The sequence below is a fragment of the Panthera onca genome, chromosome A1 (genome assembly GCF_046562875.1).
Source record: "Panthera onca isolate mPanOnc1 chromosome A1, mPanOnc1 haplotype 2, whole genome shotgun sequence".
Lineage (NCBI taxonomy): Eukaryota > Metazoa > Chordata > Mammalia > Carnivora > Felidae > Panthera > Panthera onca.
In genome coordinates, this window is record NC_138339.1 from 97644418 (window position 1) to 97658997 (window position 14580).

General features: G+C 33.2%; 1 protein-coding gene across 1 annotated transcript in view; it reads left to right on the plus strand.

The window, feature by feature from the left end:
* TBCA (tubulin folding cofactor A) overlaps positions 1 to 10073 on the plus strand; it is a 77386-nt gene extending 67313 nt beyond the window's left edge. The window contains exons 3-4 of the mRNA XM_060635499.2: positions 7583 to 7669; positions 9777 to 10073. Coding sequence (XP_060491482.1) covers positions 7583 to 7669; positions 9777 to 9857 — 168 coding nt within the window. The 3' untranslated portion in view covers positions 9858 to 10073. The remainder of the gene's footprint in view (positions 1 to 7582; positions 7670 to 9776) is intronic.
* The last annotated feature ends 4507 nt before the right edge of the window (positions 10074 to 14580 follow it).

Below are 14580 nucleotides of genomic sequence, written 5' to 3' on the forward strand. Positions count from 1 at the left end.
TTATTGCTGAGCAGTATTCCAGGTATTCCATGGTATCATAGGTGTAACCACTGAAGGACATTTGGACTGTTTCCAGCTCTGGGCTGTTATGAAAAAGGCTGCTATGAACATTTGTAGACAGTTTTTGCATGAACATAAATTTTCATTTTTCTGGGATAAATACCCAAGAAATTGCTGTGTTGTATTAGTACTTTTTTTTTTTTTTTTTTTTTTTTTTAAAGAAAACTGCCAAACTCTTCCAAAGTGGCTGTATTATATATTACATTCCCACCAGGGATGTGCGAATGATTTGATTTTTCCACATCCTCACCAACATTTGGTGTTATTGCTTTTTTATTTTAGTGTATAGCTGTCACCTACATGATAGATGTGTAATGATATCTAATTGTGCTTTTAGTTTCGATTTACTAACAACTATAATGTTGAATATCTTTTGCTTATTTGTGTCTATATATTCTCTTTAGTGAAATGTCTGTTCTCACTTTTTAATTAGACGCTTTTTCTACTTTTAAGTTTTGAGAGTTCTTTGTATATTCTAGGTAAATGCCCTTTGTTGGATATGTGGCTTGGAAATATTTTCTTAGTCTGTAATTTGTCTTTTTAGCCTGTTAACAAGGTCTTTCACTGAGCAACAGTTTTTAATTTTGAGAACATCTAATTTATGGCTAATGCTTTCTTTTGTGAATTATATTTTGGGTCTCAAGTCTAAGTCCTCTTTGTTTAGTCCTAAGTCCCAAAGATTTTCTATTTTTTGTCTAAAAGTTTTGTGGTTTTATGTCTATCCTTTAAGGTGTGATCAGTTTTGGGGCACCTGGGTGGCTCAGTCGGTTAAGCGTCCGACTTCAGCTCAGGTCATGATCTCACGGTTTGTGGGTTCGAGCCCCGCGTCAGGCTCTGTGCTGACAGCTCAGAGCCTGGAGCCTGTTTCGGATTCTGTGTCTCCCTCTCTTTCTGACCCTCCCCCGTTCATGCTGTCTCTCTCTGTCTCAAAAATAAAGAAACATTTAAAAAATTTTTAAAAAAATAAAAAAAGGTTTGATCAGTTTTGAGTTAATTTTTATATAAGGGGTGAGGTTTAGTTTGAGGTACATCTTTTTGCCTATAGGTGCCCAGTTGCTCCAGCAGTATTTGTTGAAAACGTTATCCTTCCCTCATTGAATTGCTTTTGTACCTTTGTCAAAAAGCCATTGGACATATTTGTGTGGGTCTGTTTTGGGATTCTCTTTTGATCCATTAACCTGTGGTTTATCCATTAACCTATTCGTTTACAAATACCACCCTGTCTTGGTTACGGTAGCTATAGAGTAAGCTTTAATTGTGGAAGAGTGAATCCTCTTTCTCCTCCTCCTCCTCCTCCTCCTCCTTCTTCTTTTTTTTTTCTTTTCTTTCTTTTTTTTTTTTTTTTTGGTTTGTTTTAGCTTTTCTACTTCCTGTGCCTTTTCATAAAAATTGTAAATTTGTCTAGGTCTGTAAAACACCTTGCTAAGTTTTGATAGGAATTGCATTAAACCTGTATATCAGTTTGGAGAGAACTGACATCCTTACTATGTCAGGTCTTCCAGTCAGTGAACATGAGAAGTCTTACAGTTTATTTAGGTCCTACTTCTTTCATCAGCATTTCATAATTTTCAACATATAGATCCTGGAAGTTTTGTTAGATTTCTACCTGAGTATTTCATTTTCTTTGAAAATATAAATAGTATTGTTTTTAGTTTTGGTTTCCACATATAGTATTTTGTTATCCAATATGGAAGTACATTCAGTTTTTTGTGTATTGATCTTGTAACCTGTGACATTACTGAGCTATCTAGTTTCTAAGATTTTTTTGTGTATTCCTTCTGGTTTTCTACAGACACAATCATGTCATTTGTAAGTAGAGACAGTTTTATTTCTTTTCAATCTGTATGTCTTACTTCTTTTTCTTACCTGATTGCTCTGGCTAAGACTTACAGTATTGTGTTGAATGAGAGTGGTCAGAATGGACATCTCCATTTGTTTCTAATCTTAGGGAGATAGCATTCAGTCTTTTGCCATAAGTGTGATGTTAGCTGTACGTTTTTTGTAAATAGTGTTTTTCAAGTTGAGGAAGTTCTGTATTCCTACTTTGCTGAGCATTTTTATCATGAATGGGTGTTGGGTTTTGTCAAAGGCTTTTTCTGTATCATGTGATAAAACCATATGAATTTTCTTCTTGGGCCTATTGATATTGTGGATTACATGGATTGATTTTTAAATGTTGAACCAGCCTTGTATACCTGCTTATTCACTTGATTGTGGTGTATAATTGTTTTCATATATTGGAGGATTCTGTTTGCTAATGCTTTGTTGAGGATTTTTGTATCGAAGTTTATGGTCTGCAGTTTGCTTTTTTTATACTGCTTTTGTCTGTTTCTGGTATCAAGTTAATTCTCATCTCGTAAAATTGGCTGGAAAATATTCCCTCTTCTCTTTTCTTAAAGTATTTGTGTAAAGTTAGTGTTAATTCTTTAAATATTTGATAAAATCGCCCAGTGGAACTATCTAGGTTTGAAGAGTTCTATTTCTTTTTTATTAAAATTCAATTCCTGGGGTGCCTGGGTGGCTCAGTCAGTTAAGCCTCTGAGTTCGGCTCAGGTCATGATCTCGCAGTTTGTGAGTTCGGGCCCACTTCGGGCTCTGTGCTGACAGCCTGGAGCCTGCTTTGGATTGTGTGTCTCCTTCTCTTTCTGCCCCTCCCCCACTTGTGCTCTGTCTCTATCAAAAATAAATAAATGTAAAAAAAAAAAAATTAAAATTCAATTCCTTTCATGATTGTAGAAATATTCAGGTTATCATTTCAGTTTTGGTGGTCTGTAGTTTTCAAGGGATTGGTTCATTTCTCCTAAGTTGTTGAATTCATGATCATTATGAGCAGTATTATAAAATTGTTTGTGAAACTTTTTTTTCCTTTAATGGTTGCAAGATATGTAGAGATATGATCTGTTTTGTTACTGATATTAGTGATTTGTGCCTTCTCACTTTATGTTTGTCAGTTTTACTGGAGATTTACCAGTTTTTTAAAAACTCAGCTCTTTGTTTCCTAGATTGTCTCTGTTGTTTTTTTTATTTCTAATTTCTTTGATTTCTGATCTTATTTTTATTATTTCCCTCTTCTTGTTTAGGGTTTATTTTGTGCTTCTTTTTGTAGGTTCCTGAAGTAAGAACTTAGATTTTTAAATTGAGATCTTTCCTTTTTCCTAACATAAGCATTTACTGCTATAAATTTCCCTCTTGGCATTGCTATAACTTAATCCTACAACATTTGATAGGTTATATTTTCATTATCATTTATCTGTGTATTTCTCTGTTTCTTTTGAGACTTCCTTATTGACTCTTTGGTTATTTACAAGTATGTTGTTTAATTTCTAAGTGGTTTAAAGATTTCCCTGCTTATTTTTATTATTGGTTTTTAATTTTATTTCATTATAGTCATACATGCACTATGTGTTACTTCAGTTCTTTTAATTTAAATTTGTTGAGATTTTTGTTTGTTTTGTTGTTGTTTGACCCCGGTTGTGGTATACTATGATGAATATTTCATGGGTGCTTGAAAAGTATTTGTATTTTTCTTTCTTAGATAGAGTGTTCTGTAAATGTCAGTTAGATCTTGTTCGTTGATGGTGTTGTGTTTTTTTTTTTTATATCTTTGCTGATTTTTTTGTTTTAGTACCTCTACCAATTGCTAAGAGTGAGGTATTAAAATCCCTGAGTATATGTGTGGATTTGTCTCTCTCCTTTTAGCTTTATCAGTTTTTGTGTTATGTATTTTGAAGCTCTGTTGTTAGTACATACACATTTAGGTATTTTTTTTCTTGTTGATCATTTTATTATTATGTAACATCCCTCTTTGTCTCTAATATTTATTTTTTTGCTCTGAAGCAGTATTAATATCATCACTCCTGCTTTTTCTGTCTTTTTAATGTTTGCCTGATAACATTCTTTTCCATCCTTATATTTTGAAACTCTCTGTTTGATTTTGTTTGAAATGAGTTTCTTGTGGGCAGTATATAGTTGAGTTGGCCCAATCTCTGAATCTCTGTCTTTGAGCTGGTGGATTTAGACCATTTATTTTTAAAGTAATCACTGACACCTTAGGGATTAAGGCCCAGATTATTATTATTGTTTATGTTTATTTATTTATTTTGAGAGAGAGAGTGCAAGCAGAGTAAGGGCAGAGAGAGAGGGAGAGAGAGAAAATGCCAAGCAGGCTCCACACTGTCAGCACAAAGCCTGACTTGAGAATTAACTCATGAATCATGAGATCATGACTTGAGCCAAAATCAAGAGTCGGACACTTAACTGAGCCACCCAGGCACCCCAGGCCCAGATTATTTTTTATTCATGGAATTCATTGCATATCCTTAGTCATTCATCAGTAACCACAAAACACAAGTCAAAATCCTTCCTTCCTCCTTCCTCCCTCCCTCCCTTCCTTCCTCCACTTCTTCCAGCATGACAACTGGGTCCTGAGAGAAGGATTTCCTAAAAATAAGCTTTTCAAGAAGCCCACGTGGAAGCTGGTCTTAGGTTCCAGAAGGCCATTGCTGCCATATTCCTTTGGTCATAGGCCCAGCCCAAATGTAGTGTGGGAGGCGACTGCACAAGAGCAGGCTCATTGGAGGCCATCTTTATGTCTTTCTCCCCTGTCTATATTGAGGTATAGTGGACAGTTTAAAATTGTATATATTTAAGGTGTGCAGTTTGATGATTTGATAAATTTATACATTGTAAAATATCCACCATAACCAAGGTCCTTAACATATGCATCACCTTACGTAGTTACACTTTTCTCTTTCTGTCTCTTTTAAAAGTCAGATGGATTTCTTAACATGTTTATTAGCACATTACCATTTTACCTCCATGTAAAAGGAGACTTAACCATTGTTACAGTAATCTCTGAACTACCCTAAAGCCCAGTTTGGCAAACTAATGTAGTTACCATTGGTTCCAGAGACAGCCAGTATACCAAAATTAGAGTGCCTATAGATTATTTTAGGTATAGCCAGCCCTGGGTGAATGGATCATTAAAGAAGCTAGAAATCTTATGTCAATTGAGCAATAGCAAAAGAACTTGACATTGGCCAGATTCTTTCATGGAACTCTTCTTTCTGAAAAAATGAAAATCTGCCAATTACGGCCTTTCCTTTCCCTCTCCAACTTACCTACATTTGATTATAAAGGAAATTGATTCAACTTTAGTTTAGTAAAATATTCATTATTATAATCTGAGAGTTGCTAAGCCTCCCCAGACTTCCATTTTACCTAACTTCCATTATGATACCCCAAAATCACAACTTGTTTTAAAAACAGTAAGACATAAGTAGGACCACATCCTGTTGTGTTCCCTAAGACTCCTTACCTACCTCCCCTTCCTCCCAATCTGTGCCAAGATCCTGACTTAGCCTCAGTCTTGTCCTAGTCAGCATTAGAAAAAACTGAGAGTTTATTCAGATATTTTAAACAGAGGTACCATTCATTTGAGTGACCCCTTCCTAAGGGAACATTTTGAAAGATAATACTCATTTAGTTTAGTTCAGGTATTTTGAGGGGTGTCTTTACTATATAATCACACCTTATATATGGTCTTTTAAAATTATTCCTGACAGTTGTAATTCATTGTTACAAGGTAAAGTACATGATTTATGGCCTTGATAAAGATGTAGTTTATGGATTCCACATCATAGTCATCAGTGTACTGTATGCCTTTGGCTCCCAGTGGCATGGTCTTCTTGAAGCTGTGTCAAGTGTTTATTTTCATGTTCATGCTCCTCTACTGGAATGGAGGACAGAGACCTTCTCTTTTCATTTTTATATCCCTCGTCCCTGGCATCCTATAGACATACATTAAGCTTATTTAAATGAATTGGGGCTGGTATATGGGAGAGTCTGATCTTTGGCTCTAGTTACATCAGAGTTCTGTTTTGATAGATTAATTGAGGATTCTTGCTCTGTAATAATGCATAGAATAATAATAGAAGTTTTTTGGGGCCGCATTGCTTGAAGCTTATTTCATTGACAATACTATACTAAAGTTTTCAAAAAAAATTTTTACAAGTAAAAACATTTCTACTTACTGTGTTTTTGACCTGTTTATATTCATTTCATCTTGTTTAATTAATATAAGCTATTCTCAAAGCAGGTCTATAAGGAAGAAATACGAATCATATATCCAATGAAATGTGCCTGTCACTGATTTTTCACATGTATTCAAACTAACCAGATACATAAGATAATTTAAAGGCAGTGATTACATTTCAGGGTATAGTATGATGAGCAGTGAAGTAAAGTCATGACCCTCTGTCTGAAGTTTTCAGCAGTGTCTCGTTAGCAAAAGAATTACAAGTTCAACAGTAGGTTTTCACCTGAAAAAATAGATGTGGACAGAGAGCATCCTTGTGTATTATGATTCTGATTTTTGTTTATAGTGTGAGAGCTATAACAAAACCATTGGGGAAAAGGAAGAAGATACTGGGAGTTATTTAAGTTTGTATTAAAATATAATATGATTACCATTAAGTTATGTCTTTCCTTTTTATTTTAGATGAGCTAGGTAAGAAAGCTTATTAGGAAAAGTTCAGGATTTGTACCCATTTAACCAAAGGTATTTGTCCAAACACTATTTTTTGGAAATAAATGTTTAAATGATCTGTTTCTTTTTGAGAATAGTTTAAGGAGATAAAGCTTCCTACCACCTTAGGAAACAGACCTATTTGAGGGCCAACATCTGACACTAATTTATTTACCTTCCTGTTGATTGGTTTCTCAGTGAATGATTTGATTTTTTTCTTTTATGATTCAATATTTTACAGTCCAGCTTTGAATGCTATATTTTAAGTCCAGAAATATCCACGAGAATAAATATTCTTGTGTTTAATTCTGTTGTGTCTGTCTTCAAGAGGAATAGGCAGAAGTTCAGATTCAGAGGGGTGCCAGGTTGGTAATTTGGCTCAAACTGCATGGGGAGAATAATCTCTCTCCTAAAATGAAGCACAAGGATAAGTAATAACTTTTTATGCATGATAAGCATCAAAAATATGAACCTGCTGGTCTTTGCTTTTCATTTTTCTTTACCTCTGTCTTTCAGTGAGAACCTCCTGCAGTGTGCACACGATGTGATCAATAACTCAATAACTTTTTTCATGCAGTAATTATCTCCATGTGATATTATCTGAACAGTGTTTTTCTTTATTACTCAGAAGATGCAGGAGATATTTATATAACCAGCTGATCCCATTTTGGATAAAGGTGCTTTGTGACAGCAGGAAAAATAGTTTATTTTAAATGGCCTTTTTAAATAAATGCTCTATGAAAAGCTTTTCCAGCTAATTTTCACTTAGTATGAGAAGGTGATTACCAAATGATCAAAAACTTGTACTCTGAATATTTTACAGTATGATAGTCATTCTTTCTGACTTCTTATAATCACAATTTAAAGTATCGAACTGTTTAACATACCTGTAATTTTTTCCTGATTCCTCTCAATCATTTTAGATATTTACAGAGGCATAAACTAAACACATAAGTTCTACCATCTCTGCGTGTCTCACAGAGATTTTCATTATAGGCAGAGATCCTTCAAGAGTCCCGGATGATGATCCCAGATTGCCAGCGCAGGTTGGAAGCTGCATATAGTGATCTTCTGCAGTTATTAGTAAGCAAAAAATTCTCTGTATTCTGTTTAAAAAATTCTTTCAGTCCAATGCATGGAAGGCCAAATCTTAGTATTCAACACTGTCAACTAGTTAGGGACTATTTTGTTCACTTGTCCTGTATACCAGTATATTTTAAAACAGTTGATAGAGATTAAATTGTGTTTTAAATTATGCCTCCAGTGGAAGTACTATATCTAACATGTTTATTCTGTTTAAACTTAGTTAATTAAATATATTTGAGTTACCATGGTAGATATTCATGGCACTAACATTGTCCAGCAATATCTTGAATTATTTAGTTTTCATACATAAAAGTCTTTTTTGGCACATTTTTAGTGATAAGCAGACTATTTAAAATTTTGAAAGATCCAAATGTTTCAAATGAATTTTTAAAAAGATCTGGAATTCTTTTAGAGTCAAACCTAAATCCATTTGAGAGGGAAAAAAAGCCTTGTAATATAGGCAGTCCTTGGATAACACTGTTACCGTACTTGATAGTGTAAATGCTTTGTGATACAGTGGCAGAATCATTTTATAAAGGATTCTAAGAATAATTAAAAGTCCTCTTATTTCTTTCTTAATAAAGATAACTGGATAATACTGTATTCAAGACAGTTGTTATTGCTGTTTGATGATAATTTGATAAATTCTAACATTTCCTTTACTAATCTCATTTTACGTTTCTATTTCTTGAGCTAATATTAACTAGCTACATAGCTTTCTCCTGAGTTATAATTGTCCCTTACATAACAAAAGTATGGTGAGAGATGATCATATGTATTCTTTGAGAAAGAATGACATTTGTTTTCCTACCCAAATAATATTAGGACTAAATCTGCAAGAAAAAACAAAAAGAGAAGTGTTTACATTTTACTTTAATTTTGACACAGAACTCCATATTTATCTATAGGAACTTTTTAAAGGCAGGGTAATTCTCCTTAACAGACAAAAGTAAAGCTGTGGTTTTAAAATAAAAGATAGATGAAAGCAGAAAATAATTACTATATTAAAATACTCCTTGAGACAGAAGCACCATTTGTATTTTCTGACAATTTAAATGCTTTTTTCTCTCATGAATATAGCAGCTAAAAAAGTAATATAAATTGCTTGAAAAAATTACACTGTCTTTGGATGATATATTTGTGTATTTGGACGTATCCAACAATATTTCTACCCTCAAAGAGCTTATATTTACCAACAGAGAACAAAGACATGTTTAGGTGTCATGTAGAGGTTTAAGAAATTCTTACCTGCAGTCTGAGTTAAGCAAATTCTTACTCCTTTTGCTTTAAATTTTCATATTAAATAAACACACATACCTGTTCCCTCTGCTCTACAACTATTTGTACAGCTCCCAACTTTTATTGACCTGACATGAATAACTAACCATGGCTTTACTTAATTTAAGTAAAAATCAAACATGCAAATTGACTTAGATGATATTATTTCGCTTATTTCTTAGCATAATAATATTAGCAAGAGCTTGATGTATAAAGTATCAAGAAAAGATTCACTCAGTCAAAAAATAAAAGACGTTAGTACTTTGTTTCCTTGTAGTACAACATATAATACTCATTAATAAGCAGACAGTTCAATTTTCTAATTTGAAGATGATACTTGACTCTGGTGTGACACCACTAGCCTTCTTGGTCGTTGTGAGTAGTTGGAAGATTAATTTGGTCTGAATGTTTCTATATATGTAACATTTTAGTAAATCATCTTTTTTTTTTTTTTTACTTTTAGTCCACTCATAATCCTTTTTGTATAGTGACATGTTGACAAAATGAGAATAAAATTTTGTATTAATTTTTTTGAGGTTTTTATTTAATTCTTTAATGCCAGTAGCTGTAGATGACCATGTTTTTCACTTACTCTGTCAGAATGCTATGTAGTGAAACAAAACCAAACCTATTTTTTTTCTCTTCACTATAAAGGAAGAAAGAACTATGGGAAATCTTTGAAATTAAACAATATTTAGATGGGGATTGGAATCATTTTTGTGTTAATTTTTGAGATTTTTATATTGTTGGTTTATAATATTTGAGGAAATCACAAAGGACTAAAGCTGAGACGGAGAAATCTAATTTTTATTATATTTCATTTCAGGAGAGTGAAAAAGACTTGGAAGAAGCTGAGGAATATAAGGAAGCACGCTTAGTATTGGATTCAGTGAAGTTAGAAGCCTGAAGTTTTTCTGTACAGGGTGTTTTTTTGTTTTTTGTTTTTTGTTTTTTCATTAAATCCTGGGATCCATTCCACAATTCATTATTTTTGACCACTGTTGTATGTTCAAGTAGTAGGAGAATGTGATTCTTTTTATGCAGTTGCATATATTTTTCTTTGCCTAATTTAATGTGTCAAATAAATGAATTCGTCTAATAAAATTGTTTATATCATACTTTACACCATATTTTTAATTAACCTTTTATCATTAAATCATAGACATTTTTAACAGAGAATTAAAATCTGTCAGGTTCTCTTTGAAGTCTAAGTATTTTGCTTCCTAAGTATGGATTCAGTTAAAAATAAGATACCTTTCTTTTTAGTTAAAAATCCAAATTTTGAACAGTTTGTTCTAAATAGGGTACAATTCCTTCAAAAGAAAGAAGCTCTCTGTGGATAAGGCCTCACATATTTATCCTTTCATAGTCAAAGTCTAACATTTCCATTACTGTTAACCAATGGAAACATTTAAGTCTTTTCCCAGAAAGATAAATTTATACAAAAAACACCAGTGATTTAGGTCTTCAAATAAAATTCTTACGAACAAAGAATTGAATTGTATTTTCAAGGAATAATAGCTATTGTCAGTGGTGTACTGGGAAATGTTTAACAGATCTTCAAAATGGAAAGGGAACCTCTGACTTTGGTGGTATAAATACTCCCACTGTGATTAATTTCAAGTTACTAACATGACATCACTGAGCACAAAGTTGGGAAGATATGAGCCAGCTCCAGCATACACTGGCCATAGCCAAACCTGGATTATCTTGATTGACTAGAAAAGCGCATCATTTTATCACAAAGTATTTTTTCCAGTACAGTTGTAAACCAATGAATTACTTAATCATTTCAGTTTATTTTCTAAAAATATATGACAACTCATTTAGCCTCTTATTTCTTGAAAATGTGTATGAGCCTTATATCACCAGTCTAGCATGAACAATGATCTAAAGAACTAAAATAGTAATAATAGCATTTAAACTTTAAAACTCGTAACTGAAAAAAAAACAGAAGCTGAATTTTTGCTGCTATAAGATACATACTTGTAGGAAGGTTGATCTGATTTTGGAAGTCACTAATCACTAGAAACCATAACGTTTATTGAACCTATCAAAAAGAGAAGAGAAAAATAATACTATTCTGTTATTTTTAAAGGGTACTATTGTTTTAAAGCACAGAATGCATAATTTTTTAAATAAAATCTTTACACATGCAGAAAATTACTTCATCAGGGGATAACATACATCAGAAGCATTTCTAAATTGAAGTGTCATCGCCTTAATATTACATGCCATTTTTAAAGTATACGAGGTGGGGAGGGGAAGAATGAAGAAATGAAAACATAATTACAATGTAAAACTTTATACTTAAGGCTTAATATTAGAGATTTGAGTAGCAGGAGAAATGAAATTCTAAATTATTTTGTGGTTGATATTTAGCATCAGAATAGGTTGGTTTATGGGAGAGGGAAGGGACCATATTTAGTTTTCCAAATAAAATATCATTTAAAAGGCATTTTACCATTTATGAAATGTAAAACAATCTCATTTCAATCTTCTGCCAAATACACAAATACCATACATATTCATAGGAAAAAATACTGGTCCCTCCAGAAAAAAAAGTAATACTGAAGGGAAAGTTTTGCAGCCAGGACCCAAATATTGGTTGCTGAAAAAAATTATTTTCTTGCCAAAAAGCCTAAGAAAGGAGAAATTAACAAGGTAGATGAAAGTAAGTATACCTTTAGCGAATTTCTATCTCAGCTATAGATTTTATACTGGATCTCTCTCCAGACACTGATCAGAAGCAGCAAGAAGCTTAACATTCTGTGAAGGTTTATTCCTGGAAAATTTTGACACATCCCAGTTATGTTTTCACAGCCATGGAGAGGCACAGTAAGTTAAGAACAGTTGTAAATTCATTCAGTGTCAACTTGTTTTTAAGCTTTGATTTAAAACCTTACAACTTTGGGACAGTTGGGTGGAAATTCCCAAAGGTAATATTGCCTTTTTCTTTCTCCACCAATACCTGACCCCAACCAATATATAGCAGTTGCTTAGTAAACACTTGTAGAATAGGTAAAAAGCAGGAACATCTCTAACCTCTGGAGTGATAGAAAGAATGCTATGAAGGATACCGTTACATCACAAACACACTTAACAGTGATTTTCAAACTATTTTTACCACAAACCTCAATAAGAAACACGTTTTCCATTGTGACCCAGTACCTACTTAGAAGAGTCTATATATACGTAAAACAAGAAGTCCTCTTTAATATGTACAATTTCTCAGTTCTCTGTTTCATTTCATTTTATTTTATTTTATTTTATTTTATTTTATTTATTTTTTTTTTTTAAGACAACACAAGTGGGGGAGGGGCAGAGAGAGAGACACACACAGACTCTGAAGCAGGCTCCAGGCTCCCAGCTGTCAGCACAGAGCCCAACGCAGGGCTCGAACTCGGGAACGGTGAGATCATGACCTGAGCCAAAGTCAGACACTTAACTGACTGAGCCACCCAGGCACCCGTTTCATTTTTTCAATAATGATTATGACTACCTGCTATTAGGTTGTGAAAAATACTACCCTAATACAATAATATAAAATGCTTCTACTTATAAGAGTTCTCTCTCTCTCTCTCTCTCCATTTATTTATGATTAAGGATATGTATCCTATATATAAATAAATGGTTATAATATATATAAACAATTGCCCCTGTGAATGTGTGCAAAGTTATACAGATTGCAGGTATAAAGTGTCATTGTAACATGTAATCATCTAACATTTGTTAGGTACCTTTAGTCCTTGCACAGACTATAGAATACAATGGCTTTCATAGAGCAAATAGGCAAAACAAAGACAAGTGACAGAATTGAGTAGTAAACCTAACTTTTCTGTATTTTTCTGCATAGCAAAGGGCATATCATTTCTAGGTAAGAATGTGCATAGGATAAAGAAGTACAAACATAGCCTGTGGAATGAGTTAAAGTAACCATATCCAGGCTGGTTTTAATGCCATTGAGCATTTCCAAGTTCTAGCATTTTCACTTGGACATTTTTGGTCAATGGGACTGGGCTTTTGGGATGTTTATATTTTGGATGAGTATTAACGTTTCAAGAGCTGGGTTGTCTTTTATTATATTTTGTACCATATTAATTGCATAACCATTAGTTATGCAAACAGTTCCTTGGGAAGAAATGGAACTTGTAGGAAGTTTAAAAAAAAAAAAACCTGCTAAAATAAGCACATGTTTATTTTATGAATAAGGAAGGCTGGTTGAAACAATATATTTTAATGTTCATTTAGCATCTCTTGACTTTCTGGTCAGGAACATTCAAAGCCCAATATTTAAAAATCGTCTCTATGCCTATACCTGTGCAGTGAATCACTTCCAAATTGAGCAGTCAAACCTGGTTAATCTAAATTACTTTGCAAACTTCATTACATTACTTGGCTTTTTAAAAATCCTATCAAATTTAATAAGGACATATCCTACAGCTGGTTATCACTTAAATCTTATTATTTGGTCATTTAGATAAACCAAGGACAGATTAATCCTTACTTTGATGGCAAGTTAGGGCCTTTTAAATGTCAGTGTAAACTTGACATGTATATTGAGCAAGCTCTGTGAAGCATTTGGCATTAAAGGGTTAATCAGATAATTTAGTCCTTGAGACTCTTTTGAGTGCTTTTAGCTGGAAAGAAATTGAATGGTTGAGAAATGGTGCACTATGAAACAAGTTATAAGTATTAGTGTACTTGAAATTTTCAAGAGTGCTTCATAAAAATCTATATTGCACTCCACTATTCGTCTTATTGCTCTTATAATACGAGAGGCATTTGTTCATGTATTGGACTGTTGCACTGAAAGGTATAATTAATTTATGAAACAGTAGATCAGAACCTTATATTTTGTTTATTGCTTTCTGTTGACTGCTGGATAGTTGACAAGTTTCTTTCAACATCTTGGGGGAATTAAGAGGTTAATATTTTTAATGCACAAAGAGCCCTTTCAAATTAAAGAATCCCCAGTATAAAAAATAAAGGATAGAAACACACAGTTCATAAAAGAAGAAATACAAATGGATAGGTTTTTCAAAAATGTTTCACTTCAGTAACCAAATTCAAATTTTAAAAACAATGAAGCAAATTTTTAAAAATATCTGTTGGCTGGGTGTGATATAGTTTTTACCAAAGACACTACATAAAGGATGAAGTGTGAAATAGTGAAAAAGTGAAAAAGATCATTTTCACTGTATGCAGTTGATATGTACTAGGGAAACACAAGAGTCACCTGTAAAGTAATTAGAAGAAATGAGGTAATTAAAGTGGGTAGCTGCAAAATTAGTATATGAAACTGTTACGAGTTAAATTATATCTCCCAAAAAGATATGTTGAAATCCTAACCCCCAGTACTCAGAATGTGACTGTATTTAGAAATAAGGTCCTTGCTGGAGTGCCTGGGTGACTCAGTCAGTAAAGCGTCCGACTCTCGGTTTCGGCTCAGGTCATAATCTCAGGGTTTCATGAGTTCAAGCGGGGCTTAGGGCCCTGTGTTGAGCTTCCTTGGGATTCTCCTTCTGACTCTCTCTGCCCCTCCTCTGCTTGCACTGTCTTTGTCTCTCTCTAAATAAATAAACTTCAAAAAAAATTTTTTTAATTACATCTTGCTGATGTAATTAGTT